The 21,612-nt window shown below is 33.2% G+C and overlaps 2 protein-coding genes across 2 annotated transcripts; one reads left to right on the top strand and one right to left on the bottom strand.

Moving 5' to 3' along the window:
- Positions 1 to 1,530: 1,530 nt before the first annotated feature.
- On the top strand, positions 1,531 to 2,604 carry LOC18031706 (stellacyanin). The gene is made up of 2 exons (XM_024191121.1): positions 1,531 to 1,708; positions 2,317 to 2,604. Exons 1-2 carry the CDS (start codon positions 1,537 to 1,539, stop codon positions 2,397 to 2,399), a joined length of 255 nt encoding a protein of 84 aa, XP_024046889.1. The 5' UTR covers positions 1,531 to 1,536; the 3' UTR covers positions 2,400 to 2,604.
- A 9,304-nt stretch (positions 2,605 to 11,908) lies between these two features.
- LOC18031268 (ervatamin-B) lies at positions 11,909 to 13,420 on the bottom strand. The gene is made up of 2 exons (XM_006421465.2): positions 12,896 to 13,420; positions 11,909 to 12,696 (listed from the first exon to the last, which is right to left on the bottom strand). The coding sequence occupies exons 1-2, from the start codon at positions 13,341 to 13,343 to the stop codon at positions 12,173 to 12,175; spliced, it is 972 nt and encodes a 323-aa protein (XP_006421528.1). The 5' UTR covers positions 13,344 to 13,420; the 3' UTR covers positions 11,909 to 12,172.
- Between the last annotated feature and the right edge of the window lie 8,192 nt (positions 13,421 to 21,612).

Raw genomic sequence — 21,612 nt, 5'->3', positions numbered from 1 at the left:
GTTCATTACTCCAAATATAATTAGAGTCAGGCATAATTGCAAGCACAAGCGGACCCACTCAGGGCCTTGAAATAGCTTTAAATGAAAATTGTAAGCCCCTTGTGTGTTTTCAAATTTTAAAGTGTGAAACTGTTAAGATCCAACAAAATTCCTTGACATCCCCAATTTCAAATATGCTTTAGTAAAGAGGCCTCTTTATAGTTTAAACTACACCTCTGTATGATTGTCTGATCGATCATTGCCGGTATTCATTTTTTCAGTAAAGTTCCATTATTGATTTAAAATAAGACAGCTTTTTCCCTAATGCTTTGATATGTTGAAAAACTTTCGGTCCCAAATATTTAAATTTAAAACTGATAAAAAACAAAAAGAAAGAAATATAGTTAAATAAAAATTGAGATTTGTAGTTAATCAAATATTTGATAATTATTCATAAATACTACTGAAAATATTTTGTACAAAGATTCTCATTTCCGTGTTCGGAATGAGGAGAAAATAAAATGATTATTTGTGGAATTAAAAAAAAAAAAAGAAGAGTGTACTTAGAAATCATAAATGTGCATCTAGTAGAGGTTTATAAAGATTTTGGAGGGCTGCTAGTAGTCTCACTCTTTAGTAAAATATTTTCACAGTTTATTCTAAAACAATTATTTTATATTCTATTTTTGGTTTTAAAATTTAGTGCTTATGGCTCTTTTTCTCAATTCTTTTCTTATATCCTCTATAGATCTACTGCATTCAAGATGATTAAGAAACTCATCCGGAAAATTATTATGAAATTAAATCAAAATGTTTTTTTTAATAAACAAAAATAAAAAATTTTACTCATCATTTTTTTAATTGTTAATGATGATTATGCTGTACTGACAAATAAAATAATAAACCAGTCTGAGGATAATCAAAATATATCAAACCCAATGTTATGCAGTAAGATTTGCAGATTATTCACAAGTAATTTTTTTTTCTTATCAACCATTTTTTCTTCTAAGTTATGAAAACTAGTGAAATAACGAATACTTAGAGAAGATAATTTATAGCAAGCCCCCTCTGGCTTAAATTCCTGGGTCCGCCACTGGTTGCTAGTAAATATGATAAAAACCGTAGATATTATGCTTATAAACGTGGAATAGATTAACATTTAAAAGAGCACTAAACGGTGAGAATCGATTTAAATTCTCTAATATTTTTTATGGACTTATAACTCGTGATTTTTTTTTTAAAAAAAAAAATCGGTCGATGAATCAAAAGGGATGTTCAAACACATCCATAATTTTTCCGTTTCTGTTATTTCCCATTATTACAGTTATTTCTGTTATTCCAGTCATTAATTTCATTACTTGTATCCTATTTTTAAATAGTCCAAGTTAGATATTTTGTTTTCCGATCATTTCCTTGCACATCGCTCGGATAAAACACCAGTCTCAAGCTAAATATAGACAGCAATGCTTGGTGGCAAAGAAGTACCAAAGCCTATATAAACTCTCTCATTATTAGAAGTTTTGGTAATTAATTTTAAATCAGTATAATAAAGTAATAATGGCAGCGGCAAAGAGCGCTGTGATTTCCTTGACAATCATGGCTCTCTTTGGAGCCTCCGTGGCAGCTACTACTTATACCGTTGGTGACAATGCCGGCTGGACGACACAAGGCAAAGTTGATTACTATTCATGGGTAGATGGAAAAGAATTCAAAGTTGGTGATACCCTCGGTGAGTTTGTGATTTGGTCCGCTACTTTTTTTTTTGTGGGGGGGGGGAGGTCGCTTAAACTCCGAAAGAACGAAAAATTTTATTTGCAAAATGAAAAATCTAAGCGCAACTATTTAGCAGGGACGTAACAATCCATACCTTCAAAATATATATGGCACTAAAGCATAAGAAGAAAATTAACAAAATTCGCATCTTGGAAAATCCTTTGCATCGCTATAGAGGAGAGATTTTATCTCAAACAGAGGACAATTCCACTGGGTACAGGCTCTACAGCAAAGACCTACGATAGCTAGCATATCTCCTGACCCATTCTTTCATCTCTTCTTCTTAATAGGTGAAAAATATAGAATAATTGAGCAGATTTCAACCGAAACAGATATACTGCATGAATCTTTTGGGTAATTATTACAAATACATAGACTGACAGAGTAATATATGCTCAAACCCTAAGTACTAAAGGCGCACGTACGTACACAATCTGTTATTTATAAGTCTAGTGATTGAGTAATTTCTTATATATTGAATTGTGGAGAACCGAGAAGATTATACAACTACACACTTAATTGCAAAATCATGCATCTCCTAATTGCATGGCTTAATTAATGCAGTTTTCAAGTATAACAACGCCATGCACGACGTGCATGAAGTGACTGAGGCAGATTACGTTGCATGCAATGCAAAAGCTCGATAAAACATCACATCTCAGGCTCTGACGCCATCACTCTCAATGCGCCCGGTATCTATTACTTCATTTGCGGAATACCAGGTCATTGCCAAGCCAGCCAGAGACTTAGGAATGAAGTTGAGTCCGATGGAAGCCCCGGCGCTAGTCCATCTGCAGCTCCTGGCCAAAGTCCTACTACTTCTTCCACCTCCACTGGAGGTTCGGCATCTACTGTGCCACCCGGAGGCGGCTCAGGTTCTACGCCGCCATCCTCGAGCAGTGCTCTTCTACCATATTCTCTCCATACTTTTGAGGTGATGTTGTCCAATTACTGGAACCCAAACACGTTATGTCCAATGTTTCAGGTTTTATTATTTCACAGAGGGTGGGGGAGTCGGGTTCGGATTTGATCACAGGGAATTCTGACTCGATAGGCTGGAGAAAAGAGAGATTTGGGTCGTCTAAGGAGGTAAAGTCTCCGAGAAGAAAACTGGCGAATGAATTCCAGGATGGATAATTCTTCTTCCAATGTTGTCATGTTGGACATATGAATGAGAATGGAACTGAAATGAAGAGAACGAGTGTGTTGAGTGAGTTTATTAAGCAGCGGCACAAGGCAAGGTGACGGCTTTTATGGCTCATGGGGCTCACTCTTTGCTAATGTGGGGACTAGCGACTAGCCCAGTATTTAATAATTAATTGTGCATTGGCCCCGCTTACTAATGTACAGAAAATGACTCAGTACACGGTTTTTATCCCACTGTTGTGGAGTCTGTTTGGGGGTAATACTTCTACAAGACCAACCATGATCAGCAGATGTCTGGTAGCAAGACGTGCATCGTTGCCCGAGAATCAAGGCACGGAGTCCACCTAGCCACAACTACGGTAATAACGCACCCACTTCAGAGTGTTGAGAGAGGTGATGGACGTGGATTGCAGGAAGGGCCGAATTTAAAGAAAGGCTATAAAAAGGTAACCAACGAAGGTAAAGGGGTTAGACTTTTTTAGATTAGAACATAAGAAAAGAGTTTTCTATTGAGAGATTAGAAAAAGAGTCATAATATTAGTGGCCGTGTTTCCCAAAAAGGCAAAGCCTACGTTTCTGACTTGAGCATCAGAGGGTTTAGCCAGGAAAACACCCGGCGTGCTCTGACCTATCTCTGTGTACGCAGATATTTGCGGAGAGGAAGTCTTAAGAAGAGAGATCCTGGTCGTGGACGAGCAGAAAACCAGGATCTCGCATCAACAGAGTCTACTGGAAAACGTTGACAGATCACAATTGATACTAATAGACTGGACAGAGGTAGTGCTTGAATAAAACAGCACAAATTGCTCGCTGCACACCAACAGTCAGCAGCAACTTGCACAAGTATCAAATGAATTTGGGCTTTGTCCGTCTTATCCACTAAATTAAGGTACAATCAATTTCCTTGTCCCACCAAGGCAGGGCTCAGTTGTAAATTTGGAATTCTACTACATAGGACAAAACACAATTTGTGATTTTAATTAAAGTCAGTACTTCTTGTTACTTTGATTCCGTCTCCAAAGCATATTTAATCTTATTACATGAAATATCTCCAAAGTTCATTGCATCAAAGAGCTACCGAGCTTTTATTCTCTGAATTTTTCAAGAAGAAATATTCTGCTTCCATTTATCGCGACATCAATTATCTAATAATAAGTACCAGACTTATTATTAGATACCGTTTGGGATTTTTTTTTTCCTTTTCTCTTTAATTGATAAATGTAATAAAATGGGTGGGCTTGGATTGGTTTTAGTTGGGTTTAAGATTAATCTAAACCAAACCAAACATATTTGAATTTAACCCAAAGTCTTTATAACCCAACCCAAATCAAATTATTTTAATATGGTTTGAGTTTGGGTTGACATAGGACATGTTTGGATTGCATTATAGTCTAAAAATAATTCAATAGCGCATTTGATAAATTTAAATTATTAAAGAATTTCTTTCCAAATAAAATTCAAGTTATGATTGAAAATTACTCATCTATGTTTGTAGAAATGACCAAATTGATACTTATGTCTTTTTCAATTTTGAGGTAAAACTTAATTGTTATTTTAAAATTGTTTAATGCAAAAATTATTGAATTTTTATTTTCTATTTATAACCTACAAAAAAAATTAATTAATAATTAATTTTACAATCAATGCTATTTCTTGATTAATTATTAAAAAAATTGATTTAAGCCACCGGCGTGATTGTTGCTTCACTGGTGCCATCGTTGTCGATGTCGGCGGTAGAGCTAGCAAAATTTGACACGATCCAATTACTCGACACGAACACGGCATGAATAAATGAGTATGGGTCATCGAATTTAACACGATTATTAAATAGGTTAGGTCCGGGTCGACACGATTTTTTTCCGTGTCAGGTTAGGGTTAAAATTCTTGACCCATTTACCCGATCAATGACCCGATTATATTTTCTATTTTAAAATAATTTATAGGTTCTTGTGGTCAAAACTCAAATATTAGGGATGATTTTCTCTTTTATTTTTATTCTTTGAAATGAAAAATATAAACAAAGTGTTTTATTTATAAAATTTTATATACATATAGAACTTCAATAGTGTAAATGTGTAAAATATTAGTAGACATATAGATTTTATAATATTGATATATATTATTTACATATATATAATTAAAACTTCAATAGTGTAAATGTATAATATTTTGTTATATATGTATATTTTATAATATCAATAAATTATGTATGTATGTATGTACATACGTATGTATGGCAATGTGTAAATATTTGGTGTAACTTTTGTTTAATATATAGATATTAAGCGGGTTATTGGGTAACCAGATTATTTTTTCGTGTCGGGTTTGGATCACAATATTTTGACACGATTATTAAATGGGTCAGGTTTGGATCGACCTAAATTTGACACGACATGAACACGATTCAATGACCCGTTTTGCCAGCTCTAGTCGGCGGCAAATGAACCATGATGAAGGCAAATTTGGTATCATCTAAATCAGAATTTTTTGGTCTATGTTACAGTAAGACATTCAATGCTTATACAGGGACTTTTGGCACTTAACAGTTAACAGTCTTTCCTACAAAAATTGAAATGGATTGAACCCAACCCAAACTAAATAAATTTTCAACCAGTCCAAACTAACCCAAATACCTAATTTGGTTTGGGTTTAATTTGGATGTGGGTTATGAGTTTTTTACCCACCCATTTATGCTTGTACTTACTGAGATTTGACACGAATATGTTAAATTACTTGTACAAAATGCAGCGTCACGCGAGGTAAAATTTTCTCCCTTTATTTTTCAACTTTTTATTTTGGGTGGTGTTTGGTTTGAAGAAGAGAAGGAAATGAGAGGAGAAGAAAGTGGAAGAAATTAGGGAAGATTGAAACTATTTTCTAATGTTTGATTTGTTACAAAACTATACAAACAAAGGAAATGCCTTATTTTTCATTTGGACTATTTCACACTTTAGTTTTGTTACTTAGAATATAATTATATTTTAAATAATATAATTAAACTGGAAAACACTTATTGAAACTCAGACCAATAGGAAGGTTAAGAAGCTCAAAACTGACAATGGATTAGAATTCTGGAAAAGGAGGTTTGAAGAATTTTGCAGCAAGCATGGAATCATGAGGCACAAAACAGTAAGATATACACCTCAGCAAAATGGATTAGCTGAGAGGATGAACAGAACCTTAGTTGACAAAGTGAGGTGTATGCTCATTCACTCTAAGATACCTGTGTCCCTGTGGGCTGAGGCTCTGTCAATAGCTTGCCACATTGTGAACAGAAGCCCTTCAACTGGAATTAACTTCAAGACACCATATGAACTTTGGTATGGTAAACCAGCAGATTACTCCAGTTTGAAGATCTTTGGCTGTTCAGCATATGCTCACATCAAGCAAGGCAAATTAGAACCCAGGGCATTGAAGTGTGTATTTCTTGGTTACCCTGAAGGGGCAAAAGGGTTTAAACTATGGTGCACATACATGAAGCCACCAAAAGCAATCATAAGCAGAGATGTGGTATTTAATGAAGCTGAGATGCTTCAACACTCAGTATCCTTAAAAACTACAAATGCAGAACTAAAAGATAAAGATGAGAGATCTTATCTTGAGGTGGAGCTGACAAACTCAAACCAGAAACAAAAATCAAGATCAGAGGCTGGAGACATAACAGACATGGAAATACATGACACTGAGAATGAAACAGCAAGTGATCAAGGGAGATGTGAAGATTATCAGTTAGTGAGGGACAGAGAAAAGAGAGTGATAAGACCTTTTAGAAGATATGCATATGCAGATCTAATTGCATTTGCATTAACAGCAGAACATGAAATAGCAACATATGAACCTAGAACATACTCAGAAGCTATTAGCAGTGATAAGCCAGAAGAATGGATCAAGGCTATGGATAAGGAAATGATGTCTTTGAAAAAGAATCACACCTGGAATCTCATTGAAAGACCATCAAACAAGAGGGTAGCAGGATGCAAATAGATTTACAGAATCAAGGAGGGAATTCCAGATGTTGAGCCACAAAGATACAAAGCCAGGTTGGTTGCAAAAGGCTTCACTCAGAAAGAGGGGGTTGACTTTACAGAAGTTTTCTCCCCTGTGGTAAGACATGCTTCTCTAAGGACCCTATTATCTCTAGTGGCTGTGCAAGACATGCATCTTGAACAGATGGATGTGAAGACTGTCTTCCTGCATGGTGAAATAGATGAGATGATAGTGATGTCACAACCTGAAGGGTATGAAGATCCAGAAAAGGCTGATCATGTATGTCATCTAAGGAAATCACTGTATGGATTAAAACAGTCTCCAAGACTGTGGTATCTAAGGTTTGACAGGTTTATGTCAGATCATGGTTTTCAAAGGAGCAGCTTTGACTGCTGTGTTTACTTTAAAACTATAGAAGGTGGTGATAAGATCTACCTGCCGCTCTATGTAGACGACATGTTAATAGCTTGTAAGGAGATGGAGTTCATAAATGAACTGAAGCAGCAGCTGAGCAATATATTTGAGATGAAGGATCTAGGTGCTGCAAAGAAGATCCTTCGAGTTCAGCTAAAGAGAGACATGAAGAGTGGTATCCTAAGCCTAACACAGCACAAATACATCAGGAAAGTACTTGAAAAGTTCAATATGGATAAATGTAAACCAGTACAGACACCACTGCCCTCTCATTTCAGACTGTCCTACCAACAGTGTCCAAACTCTGATGCTGAGAAGGCTGAAATGAATAAATTTCCATATTCAAGTGTTGTTGGATGTTTAATGTATGCAATGGTCCTGACTAGGCCTGATCTCTCTCATGTAGTGAGTGTGGTAAGCAGGTATATGGCTAACCCAGGGAAAGATCATTGGAGGGCTGTTGTGTGGATCTTAAGATACCTTGCTGGTACAACTGGTTATGGTTTGATCTATGGAGCTGAGAAATATGCAGAGGTTAGTGTGGAAGGTTATGTAGATTCAGATTATGCTAGAGATCTGGATAAAAGAAGGTCCTTAACAGGCTTTGTGTTCATGCTTAATGGCTGCACCATAAACTGGAAGGCTTCACTACAGAGTATTGTTGCTCTATCAACAACTGAGGCAGAATACACAGCAGTTGCAGAGGCAATCAAAGAAGCTATCTGGCTCAGAGGGATGGTGACAGAACTGGGATTTGAACAAAAACAAATCACAGTTCATTGTGACAGCCAAAGTGCTATATGTCTAAGTAAGAACCAGATTCACCACGAAAAGACCAAGCATATTGATATCAAGCTTCACGTTGTCATATTGGAAATATCAAAGGGTGTGATTAAGATGGCTAAAAGACACACTGATAGCAACATTGCTGACATGCTTACCAAAGCTGTACCAGGAGCTAAGTTTGAGTTCTGCATGAACTCAGTTGGCATCTGCAGGATATAGACTGCAGGAAAGAAGTGGAAAGGTGAACCTGAGGAATGGATTATTTGAGCTCAAAGTGGAGAATGTTGAATATGAACTGCAAATTAGTTTATAGTCAAGTGCGACAAGTCGGTTGAAGATTTTTCAACACCGTGACATGTCGGTTGACAGTCCTGAGATAGCTATATGACAAGGATACCGTGTCATCTGTTTATACAAGGAAGGCATGTGGTTTGCACGTGATTCACTTAACCAAAACGGCTGCCTGAACTGTCGTTTTGTCACTTAGAATAACAGAGATGAAGACACGTGTAATGAAGGCTTATCAGAAGTCTGTTAAGCCGTTAATTAGCGCGGGAAGCTGCTGCTCTTCATCACTTAACACAGGGGAACTTGCTGGTGAAATAGTTAATTACTTAGAATATAATTATGAACACATGGGAACTTTCATATAATTATATTTTAAATAATATAATTATATTTGTAATTATATCTATTTAAAAAGTTTATTAACATAATTTTAGTCTATAATTAATCTAACTTAATTTGTTTCTAAATAAATTTGACATAATACAAATAATTTCTTAACCAATATATTATAATTTTAAAAATTTTGCTTGACAAACTTCAAAAAAAAAAAAAAAGAGTCGCTGCTGCCGCCATTGGAGCCACTACATGTCGCCATCGGCCACCACTGTAGCATGTCATTCCAGCTCGAGAATTATATGAAAATTATAAGAAATTAATGATCTATAGATTGAAGCAATTTATTTGACCAATATACTTGATGTTTGTCCAGATATGAGAAAGTTAGAAAGTTTTTAAAATTTTTTAATTGGATTTGAAGAAAACAAATTCATTTTTTCACCTCTATGAGAATATAATGACGTTGCTCGTTGGCTGGTTAGTCCAACGATACCGCATGACGTCCCATGCGGCAATATCGATGGCAGCAGTGCGGTCCGACAACTATTAAATTTATTTTTCTATTTTTGTAAATTAATCAAATAAATAAAGTGATTTTATTAAATCATTACTTTAACTTTTATTAATATATATAAAGTTATTCATCTACAATATTAAATTGATAAAATAAAATTGTAAATAATAATTATTTGATAATTTTAAACAAAGTTAACAAAAGATTTGAAGGGATAATTTTAGATGTTTTAGCTTCTAGAGGAATTTAAATTTATCACTTTTTGATGTGGAATCTAAATTCTACATTATAATGTATATTAAATTGTAATGAAAATTAAATTCTTATAAATTATGGTTAACCAAACAACGAAAACAAGAACGGAACTTAAATTACTTTCCTTTCCCCTTCCTCTCCTTTCAACCAAACACCACTCTAAGTCTTTTATATATTTTGTAATACTTTATTACCTCTAATGTTAAATTTTCACCCAAAAAAAAAAAAAAAGCTCAATCCTACCACAAAACAACTATTTGATTTTGCTAAAATTCTACTCCAAACAACTATATATTTTTTTATAAAATTTTACTTTATTAAGACAATTCAATGTATAAACCCTTAATTCTAAGTAAGTTAATTAAATTATTTCACCAACCAGTAAATGAATACCACATCATATATAATCAAATTTTAAAATGTATAACACCACTGTACTCTTAACGAAATAATTACTTCTTTTTACAGCCATTGGAGGTAAAATTATCCTATCTTTTCAACCTGAAAATTAATGTAATCTACTGTAAAAATAATTAGGTTTTAACAAATTAACGTTGTCCCCGGAAAATCAAATTAGTGTTCCCGTAGAAACGTTTCTGGGGACTAATTAGAGAAAGCTCAGTAGCATATGATCAAGAAACTAGCTATGGCTCATAACTTCTCAACTTGTTCTGGTTAACGGAATTGATTGGAAAAGTCATGCATCAATACACAAATTATCTTTTGTTTTAAACGTGATTGAAACAAAGACAGAGAAATCATGAAGGAGGAAATTAAAGTTGAGAAGAACCAGTCTTATAATTAAATATAGTGAATTGGCCAATATCAAATATAAGAAAAATCAATGAAAAAGATTGGCATCAACATTGAACAATATAAAAGAACCTGTCTTATAATTAATATAGTGAATTGGCCAATATCAAATATAAGAAAAATCAATGAAAAAGATTGGCATCAACATTGAACATTATAAAAGAACCAGTCTTATAATTAAATATAGTGAATTGGCCAATATCAAATATAAGAAAAATCAATGAAAAAGATTGGCATCAACATTGAACATTATAAAAGATTCTCAGTTTGAAGAGAATAACAAAGACAAATCAAACGTGAAGATTGAAAAAAAAAACAACTTAAAAATAAAAAGACAATACATTGTGAAATGTATCGAACGGAAACAAAGTTTCTAATGAAAAGGTTTAATGAGGAGTGTTTTCATATTTATTTTTAAAAATTAAAAATGTGTTAATATTAAAATTTAAGTTTTAAATTTTATTAAATAGATGCACAAAATATAAGAGTTTTGAAAGTATATTAAAGTAGAGTAGTGATCACGTGAGTGATGTTGCTCATATGATCACAATAAAAGAAAATTAATATTATAGGACTAAATAAAACTTAACCACCTAATATATTATTCCACGACTACTATTAGTTTTTATTCACGGAATTTGCAGTTCATATATCTGTGTTATTTTACTACCATAGTCCATGTTTTGTGACTATTTTTTTAAGTCACCGAATGTTTCATTAAATAACGAATCAGCGATTAGTCACAAAAACCAGACCAATTAATTGGATTTTATGCGATCATTTTTTTTAGTGAGTAAAAGACTTCAACGACTATGATTTTAATCACTAAACGTCTAAAACAACCATTTGAAAACTAAAAGTGATAGTCACAGAGTATAGTTAAAATGGGAAATATAATTACTATATGGGAAATATAATTCTTTTCTTTTTTTAAGTTCTTAATTATATGTGACTAACATTTCTGGTTGCAATAAATGAAGTTTTTTTCATCTGGAAATGAGTAGCTAAGTGTTCTAGCCACTGATTTACTTAGGAATAAAGACAGAATTTGGTGGAGGGAAATTACCAAGCCTTTGAATTTTTATAAGTAATTAGAAAAAGAAATTCAAGATAGCCAATTTTTTTTTGCTGTATGAGACCCCAATTAAAGCAGGCAAATTCCACTCGAACTTTAAAAGTTAGTGTGTGTATATAGGTTTGATTAACTTAAAAATTTGACCTAAAACAACTTACACAAATTCATAAACATTGTACTTCCAGACATCAAGCGTGTAATCAAAATTCAGTTACTTTTTGTCTTGCATTAATTTCATTGACCAATATATATTTCTTAAATGAATAATATTAATTATCAGTAATGTTATGTTCATTGAACTGGGATACATAGTTTGTATTTTAGTTATTGTACCACTAATCATTTATTGTCTCATAAATGATAATAAATAAATTTATTATTAATTATTTACATACTATTCTTACAACTTAATCAATGAACGACATATAATATGCCGCATAAAATATCAGAGTAACTGAAATATAAACTTTGTATTTCTTGGTCGAATTGAGTATCCGTGGCATTAAATGTAAATGACTAATTACTACAAAGATCAAACTTATATTTAAAGGAGAGATTTAACATTAACTAATACCAAATATTGGCGTTCAATTACAACCTATGAAATACTCAACATAGATAAAACCACAGAATCATACGATTCATACGGTTCGTATAAGCCTTTCGAGGCTAATGCATGTGTAGGCTTGAAGACATCATTATTAAGAGGCGACTAATAATAATATAATATAAAATACTGCTACTCATGCAACTGGGTAGGAAGGTTTAGTGGCAATGCCACAGAGACCTTCAGGTGCATCAACATCTCAGAGAATCCTCATGTAGCCAGCCTCACCCCATTTCTCCCCCCATGAATTCTTAATTAACCAATACTTCATTCCATCTTCAGTTGCCCCAAATCCAACGATAGCAACAGCATGAGAACACTGAGTTCCACATCCTCGGTTAAAAATACCGCCTTTGTAGCTCTGGAAGTCTGGTCCACTTCCTTCAATGCAAATTGATACTGGCTGCATGGCTACAGCTTGGAGTAAAGCCTGCTCATCATTGGGTTTTACATCTTCAAAGTTACTCATTTTAGCAGCTACCTTGACCTGTGCGTCTTTACAAGTTCCTTGGACTTGGTTGTATGGATAATCCGCTTCTGTGGCAATACCCTGGTTTTTTATAATATATTTAAAGGCATTGTCCATCCAACCGTCATTGCATCCATGGTTACCATCTATTGAGCAGTCTAGTATTTGCTGCTTCGAAAGTGGAATAAGATTACCACTACTAATCTCAGTGACCCCTTCCACCGCCGCCACAGCTGAAAATGCCCAACAGTCTCCTGCATCGTACATATTAAGGAAAAAAAAAAGGCTTGATTAAGTTACATGAAACATGCCCCAGCAGGGGTTTGGCAGACGGTTGTCAAGCTGTTTTTATTAATTAGCTGATGGTCAACTGAGTTTGAGTTCTGAAAGAGGTTGGAGGCTAAATAATCTATTATAGTTACTTCATAAATATTTAGTATACGATTTACTTACCACATTGACCTTGGTTCTTAATAGGAGTGACAGCTCCTTTCTCTCTCCAGTCCATGCTAGTTGGAACGTCAGTCAGGTTTTGATACTTGAAGGATGCTGTTGTGGATTGCCGTGATGAAGATGACTGGCTTGGCACCCTGTATCCTGTATATGAAGCACGAAACTCCTCATTAGTTAAGTCTGAAAATTCATTGGTGCCTAACTTGTACGTCCGATTCGCCTCCTCATTGGCTTTCTCAATGTATTCAAGGTTTTCTTTGAATATCTTAAACCGCATTTCCTTCTCCAGGTCGTCCTTGTAAGTGCGCCCATGCTCAGCCATCCATTTTTCATGCTTCTCAACAATGGATGGTTCATGCAGCGACCGGCCGGCGACCGACACCATTTTAGATGAATAAGTCACCAGAATGATCATGGACAGGGCAATGATATCAAAGCTTTTCTCCATAATAATTGGTAGGTATTTGCAAGTTGAACAAGGTTGTTTTTTTTTTTTTTTCCTTCAAATTATAGAGGCTAGCTAGCCAGCTGGGGGTGAGTTGTGAATACTTGAAGCACGCATTGCAGCTCTATATATAGTACTTGTAGATAGTGGATTTGTGCTCTCAACATGGGTCGCGTACAATATTTGCCTAATGCATGAGACGTATGCGTTGCGTTAGTCGTGAGTCGCGTACTTCGTGCTTATGAGGCTTGCTAGCAATGACTTGACTAGCTTTTAGAAAATATAAAAACATATTAAAAATATTTTTTTATTGAAAATTGAGATTTTTTTTAAATAAGTAACACAATTATAGCACGATAATAAATGGATCGGCTAGGGTTAGGATTCTTTACACAATTAATAAATGAGTTAGGCTTGGGTTAGCTCAAATTTGATGACACAACATGAACACAATCCATTAACTCGAATTGCCGCCTCTACTGTTGTCCATGTGCGATGTTAACAAGAGAGAAAAAAGAACAAAAATATTTATTTTTAGTTTATTTTTAATAAAGAAATATTTAAATTATTTTCAAACCAAGGAAGTGTTTAGATTTTTTAGATTGGACTAGTTTTTCTACCCTCCTTTTTTTTTAATAGTTTTTCATATCCTAATACATGTTTTGTAGTTGACAAGTTTTTCAAATATAAATAACGAGAAAATAAACAAACACAATCTTTTTTTAGATTATTCAAGCCATAAATCAATAAAAATAAAAATAAATTAAATTTTACAAAATAAGAACAATAATAATTAAAAATAGAAAAATAGAATGATATCACCGATAGAATACTAAAAGTAATCTCTGACAATCTTATGTTAACAATTTTTATTGAGTAATTTTTTAAAAGGGAAAGTATTGATTTTTTTTGGGGGGGGGGGGGGGGGAATAGTAGCAAAATAAAGAAGTAAAAATTTAAAATAATGATTATACCATAAAAATATATCTTATTTTTAAGATGAAGATTATCAAATAAGATAGATAATTATGAATAGGAGTAATAATAGGGTAAAGCCTAAATATTAGTTTTCCCATAATATAGGGCAAAATTATGTTGGCACATAGGTTTGTTACCCCTTTTTTGTCTTTTTCTAAGTCAACTATAATGGAGTCTTGATATTTGTTATAAAAACAAAAAAGCCAAGGACTTTTAAATTTTGACACATTGCTCTTTCACCTACAAATTTTCAATTACAGTGATGCCTCTAGAAGCCAAGACCTATGTCACAAGCACCTTTTGAATATATCAGCATGAACACAATACTCCAACATCACAAAATTGTCAAATTTGGACAATACAAAAGTCCTTGTTCAAGCAAACAAAAATGATTTTGCAGATTTTTAAACTAACACTTTGTTATTATTAATAAACTAATATATTTTTATTACGAATTCAAATAATTGAGAGTATGTTAAATAAATGTTTTGTTTCAAAAAAATAATAAAACATTAACTACATAGAATATGAAATTAAATTCATTTTCATATTTTGTACATTCCATCTACTTGAGATAGTAAAACCTCTTGTTCTAAAAAAAATGGATACAGAGTTTGAACCCTACCTAAATGGGTGAGAGAAAATTGATTATAGTTATGACAAATTAAAAAAAGTTGTATTTATATTTATCGTCAATTATGGTTAGTAAATAATAAATATAGTTTAACCATATATTAAATTAATTCATTCATTAATTAGTAAGAAAATTAATTAATTTAAATACATATATTTTATAAATGTAAAAATAAGTCATTTAACTCGAAATCTAGTTTAATAGTGTAAAAAATTTAAAATATTATGGATTTATATGTCAAAATTTAAACCATAGGATCAAGCAACCAATGATGCAGAGGATGGAGGGATGAGATTAATGGAAACCTCATTCGATTTGCAAATAAGATATGCATGTTCAACAAAAGAGCTAGTTTGAAGATTTTGGAATCAAATGACAAGCCAAATAAGCTATATTGTTGTTGTACGGACAGTAAACATGGTTGTGGTTATTTCAAGTTCTAGATGCCATCCTTAAATGACTTCAATCGATGTAAAATATTTAAAGGTGTAGGAACATGTCATGCAAATTATGAGCTGCTACTGATTATGTAAAAAAATTGAAGGAATCGAAATCACTCATGCAAGATACACGTAACAATGAGGGCAAATGCAGTGGTATTAAGATAATTTTGTTCTTGAACTTTTTTTCATTTTTATTGCTGTACTTTTAATAATGGGTGTAGTTATATTTGCAACATAAGCATTATGTAACCAATGCATGTACTTGTATCTAAAGTACCTAATGAACAAGTACTGCCAGGAATATGAATCAATTGACCTTTTTGTAACTTGTTGTGTATGAATGCAAAGAATTTCAGCTTATTATGACTTGTGTGTATGACTGTTTAGAGGAAAACAATCAATTACAAATTGTGTTTTATTAGCTCATTGTCCAGACTAAGCCTCCATTATGTGAATCACTTGAATTTCATCTCAACATCAATAGATTATTGAAATAATAAGTGTTGAGTATAAATACTAATGCTATTGGTGTCAATGTGCAAGTGTACACAACAAGTAATAAAGTGATGAGTATTCGAGATCGTCTCCACAAAGATTGATGTTATCAAATTTGCTACATCAATATTAATAGTGCAGATTTTGTTCTAAATTAAGATAAAACAATTAATGAAATTAATATACTAATTAAAATAAAACGCAATAATTTAAATGCAACAAAGTAAATTATCACATCAAGCTCAAGGATAAAACTAATGGGAATATAGAGTAGTTGAGTGAATAAACTCTCCTAATGGTTTTGACTATTTTCTAATAGTTGGCTCGGTTGCTGCAGTATTTGCTACAGCACTGGGCATAAGCCTTATGCATCCTCAGCCGTCGCATGTTGGATATCTTATATCTATATGCTACCTAACAGTGATCAATTGTTATGCCAACATAAGATATAACATTACACGCTTAGGTTCTATTTATCCTACAAGGTGAATCCCTGTGTCTAGTTCATCACTAATTTTAGATTAAGTATGACCTTTTGGGATAAGTTAAACTCAATCCAGGAAACTCAATCTAAAACCAAGTATTACTCTGATATGTTCCACTGAGATATGCCCTTTTGCGGCTCTCTCCTAACTTGTATCATTAAATGGGTGATCAACCGAAATAATAAATAAACATAAATAATATCAAAACAAACTGCTACAGCAAACATGCAGCAACACATATATTTAGTCAATAAACCATCAATATTGTTTATCACTCAACCACAAATAAATTTAGTTCATGATTTGTAAAAGAAAATTAAATAACAAAGTTTCAGCCATGAAACACATCCCCATGAATAAATAGAAAACACGAAAATAAGAGAATGATAAGAAGGATTGCGCTCCCAATTGATCTCTGTAATTTTTCCTCTTGTGCAGCCCTTAATCTCTCTCTTGAATCTTATTTTTCTTTTGTTTCTTTGCGTTTTTCTCCTTGGGTGACGGCCCTCTCTATTCCTTATGATGTGCGCTCCTTTTATAGTTGAAAATTAGGGTAAACGGAAGTCTAGGACGCGCATAAGTTAGATTAGGAAACTGCAGATCGCAATTCTGCAATTGTCCCGCGCAGAATTTTCTTTATCGTTGTTTCAGGATTGCTACAGCAACTGCACTGTTCCAGGTTTGTTTCAATTCTTTTGTGGCCATATTCTTCCTCATTTTTCCAAGCCTATTGCATAGCATTCCTTCCATGAATTATAAGCTTGTGGAAACCTACAATTATGTACACAATTTGAGCACAAATTACTTTAAATCGAGCAAAACTTATTAAGACTAACTAAAATGATTATTTATACAAAATGTAACAAAAATACAATAGAAACACATCATTTACTCTCTAAGTGATCTTGATTTAAAGCCTAGAATTGCCATAATAACTCTCATTTCATAGAGTTATTAATAAGCAATAACAAAATCCATTCCTAATGTATGATCAGAGACTTGTGAAACCAAATCCATGTAAAATAAGTTCCAATCAATTGTTTACTGGGTAGTCAATTTCAGTCAAAAAAGTCTCCGACTATTTAAACCAAAGAAGCAATTATAAAGCACAATTGCATATTTGACAAACCAAGACACTTCAAAATAAACTATTGTTTCACCAGCTCACTGTCCAAACTAAGCCTCTATTCTATGAATCAATTGAACTTCATCTCAACATCAGCAGATTATTAAAATAATAAGAAACAACAATAGAATCCATTCTTAATGTATGAGCAGAAACAATAGGCAACAACAATAAATTTAAATCAAACTATAATATAATTGGCATTCTAGCAAAAATTGACTTTGAACATTCATTTTCTTAGATTATAACACACCCAACCCTTACAATTGACATAAGCACACCATATAAATATGCAATAAAGCAACTATCTATCATAATAGGTTGTTGTAATTAAGTCAAGAAAGGCATATATGACCTATTTTTTGGCATTAGTATAAAAGTTTCTACATTTCAACAAAATATGAATCAAAAGAACGCAAACTTATATGTTAGATGAACAAGAGATAATACACCATCTGTTGATGCTTGGGTATTGTAAAAGTGTTGCATCATCTGATCCCTATAAAAAAAAAAAAAGAATATGGGGTTAGATAACATGCTTTGTCTTCTCATATATTCTTAGCTCTATGTTCTTAAATTTGCTGGATGCTTTAAGTTTAATGACAATAGAACTACAAAATTAAGATTGTTTATTCACTACAAATATTTCCAACATTAATATTACCATTATCATGGGCAGATGACTGTGTTTGGCTCATTATATTGCTTATATCTGAACTAGTCTGAGCAATTGGTGCCTTGCAAAATAAATATTATTAATTATTTCAGTGATCAGGTGTAATTTTATGTTAAAATTAAGATTAATTTTAGTAAATTTTTTTACCTTTTCTGTAACTTTTTTCTTCTCATAATCACTAGTTGTCCTTAGGCGAGTCCTCTTATTATGTCCTCACTAGTCATAGTGAAAGCACCTTACATTTAAGCTTTTCTAAAAGGTTGAAGATTCACCTTCTTCTTTCCTTCTCTTAGTTTGAGGTCTGTCAACTGTCTTTATAGTTGTTGGTGGCTGCAAATTGTCATAAAGAATGAGTGGGCACTTTTTCTCATCAAGAGTTGGTTTAAATTGATGTTTGTAAGTCTCAATGAAAGTTGCCCTTTTAAGATAAGGATGTATATAGTCTTCCACAGGATACTTCTTTGTATATATGCAACGAAGGGCATCTTTGCAAGAAAAACAGTGATCTTTGTCACTTCTTCAAGTATCTCAAATGTCTCATTATGCCCAAAGATGACAGAGAGTGACTCTGCTTCTGCTCTTCTCTCAATAATCTTCCTTATCACAACTTATGAAAGCTCACAATTCCTTCCAAGGGCTGCCTCATGCCTTTTATAAATCAACTGCATGGTTTTTCTTTGTATTTCCCCAGACATCCTTACAATTAGCAAACCTCTGAAATTGTTGAAGGATTCTATCATGTTATTAGTAACATGGCTGCATTTGGTGTGAGGGAGGAACAAACGATTTGCCTAACATGCAATGGGAATTTTCATCAACCATTCATAGCCATCCGGAGTTATAGTCTTTAGTTCTTCCATGTGGGAATTAAAGTCAGCAGCATTCGAACTCCTACATGCTCTCCAGAACACTTTCTTCAGTAACAAGTCAGGAAACTTGTTCTTAAAGTTTGCATAAATGTATCTATAGTAGTACCTCTTTATTGATAAAGGGAACACTCTATCCAATGCATTGAGGACATCCTTTTGCCTATCACTTATAAAGTATAAACCTTCACCACCATTACAACCCACTTGATCATATAGTTTTTCCATAAAATACTGCCGTTACTCATTATTCTTAGACTCAACCACACACATAACTAAAGGATAAATCCCATTATTTGCGTCAATGCTCATAGTTGTTAGGAGTACACTTCTATATGGTCCTTTTAAGTGACAACTGTTAACCCAAATTTACGGCATACACCTTTAATTAAATCCCTTTCTACTACTATCTATATATACACAAGAAGAACCTCTTAAATGTGGGAAATTGAGCACCACCAAGCCAATCCTTTCAAGAGAGACAGTGGAACTAGGATTGAAATTTAATAAGGCATGCATATATCTAAACAATTTACTGTAGCTAGTCTTGTGGTCTTCACCGAGTAACTTAAGTGCTTTCCTTTTAGCCTTATATAGCATTTGATTGTTGCATTCAATTCTATAACTCTACATCAAAACAGCTACAATAACAAAAATTTTCAAGTCAGGATTCAATTTGAATAGATGCAGATATATGGCTGCTATCCAATCTAAAGTTGCCTAATAATTGTCATCAACTCTAGGACAGGTGTGCCATGGGCAGTAGGTCTTAATTTGGAACGACCTTCGGTTCTAATTAGGACTTGCATGGATTCTCCAAGTGCAATTTGGTGCTGCACACGCACATGTTACTCTTATCTTCTCATTTTTCAACCTCTTTAGTCTGAATCCATTCCTAATTGCGAACGCCTTCAAAACTTTTTTAAACTCCCACACATTTACAAACAATTGCCGTGGTCTCAATACTATTTCATGGCCAAGAGAACTAAACTCAAAGCCACCAGCACTCTTTTCATATCTATTACAAGCTTGTTCTTCGAAAATATCATCATATAACTCATCTCTACTATCATCCCCAAATTTGTAGTCTTCAAGATCATTACAGTTGTTACCTTCATCTCTAAAAGCATCATCTAGATCATAGCCATCTGGGTCAAAGCCATATAGATAAGAGCCATTAGCCTTATAATCATCTTCAAATTCATTTAAAAATGCCTTAGAACAATTTTCCTTCTCTTCGTTTCCAATTTCCACATCATTGTTCAAATGTTGTGTGCACTTATCTGCTGAGGTTTCATTTTCATTCAAATTTGGGACCACATCTGTTTATTTTTCACTTGGCTGGACCATTGAAGAAAAAGATGGTAAAAAGTCTTCATCAAGTGTGACCATAAATCTTGCCCAACTATACCCCTTTACTCTGAGTTGTTCAAATGCCTCTAGTAAGTCTTTATTAGTTAGTAATGTTTGTTGCTCAGTCTACCATGGAAACATCACTGGAACCCTTATCCCATTCGCATCCCTAATAGGGTGACCCCAACAAACATCCCTACTATCAACCTACATTTTATGCAAGCTATATTGATCTGGAATAACAAGACCAACTGCAAAAACTTCACCATCTATCACTGCCTCAATGTCAAAGCATACTAAGCTCGATAAACAATGACAAAAGTAATTAGCCTTAATCAATGCCATTTACTTCATCAACAATCTTAAAAATAACTTCACAAAAAAAAAATCAAAAAATGCATGAGCTATGGCTTTATTTCAGTTGATGAGTGAATTATTATTATTATTTGTGAATAATTATTAAAAAATATAAAAGATTACCTAAAACTAGATGTATGTTATAGTATGTGTTGGTGTAACAATCATTATGGATCAAATGATCAAGTTGATAAAGAGTAACACATTGTCAGTACTAGATTGATAACAATATATGTAGTTCCTAAATTAATGGGCAAAGTGCATAACAATGTGATGTGTATGTAAAACTGTAAAAAGATGCAAAGTGGAAGAAAGACAGTAGAACATGGATGTTGAAATAGACTAAGATACATAGATACCCTATTTTAGAATAGGTTGAATCATAAAAGGATAAATTTATGAACAAACAATGCAAGTCTTTATCTTCCCCCAGTACCCAAGTATTAATCTATTGAGAAACAAGTTTACTATAACCTCTATAACTAATTTTTTACGAATATCTTAAGTACAACTTACAAAAGACAGTAGCCAATCATCATTTTATTAGCATGACCTATAAACTATTACCGAAAACAAAAAATAAGAAAAAATTCACTAACCATTCTCGGTAGTAACAACTTTGCATTTCCAGCAACAAGTTTTTTTTTTCTAATATGAAGAGCAGAGCAAGTCAAATTTAGCAGGCACTCAGATCCTCACTTTCTTATCTCTTAAAAAATCAAATGTTTTTTTTTTTGTATTTTACACAAAACTTTATAGTGAATTTCAACTTATTTCGATAACTATTTCAAATTTTCATAACACTATACAGTCTTCTCAATTAATTGAAGCACAACCTAGCATCCTATTGAACAAAATG

The sequence above is a fragment of the Citrus clementina genome, unplaced genomic scaffold, assembly GCF_000493195.1.
Source record: "Citrus clementina cultivar Clemenules unplaced genomic scaffold, Citrus_clementina_v1.0 scaffold_9, whole genome shotgun sequence".
Lineage (NCBI taxonomy): Eukaryota > Viridiplantae > Streptophyta > Magnoliopsida > Sapindales > Rutaceae > Citrus > Citrus x clementina.
This window is presented reverse-complemented; position numbering and strand designations above follow the sequence as displayed.

Bases quoted from the DNA above. Each gene is read 5' to 3' on its own strand.
- LOC18031268 (XM_006421465.2), bottom strand. From the start codon at position 13,343: ATGGAGAAAAGCTTTGATATCATTGCCCTGTCCATGATCATTCTGGTG. The intron at 12,697-12,895 runs GTAAGTAAATCG...TGTACGATGCAG, and splicing joins TAAGAACCAAGGTCAATGTG to GAGACTGTTGGGCATTTTCA.
- LOC18031706 (XM_024191121.1), top strand. From the start codon at position 1,537: ATGGCAGCGGCAAAGAGCGCTGTGATTTCCTTGACAATCATGGCTCTC. The intron at 1,709-2,316 runs GTGAGTTTGTGA...TAATTAATGCAG, and splicing joins CAAAGTTGGTGATACCCTCG to TTTTCAAGTATAACAACGCC.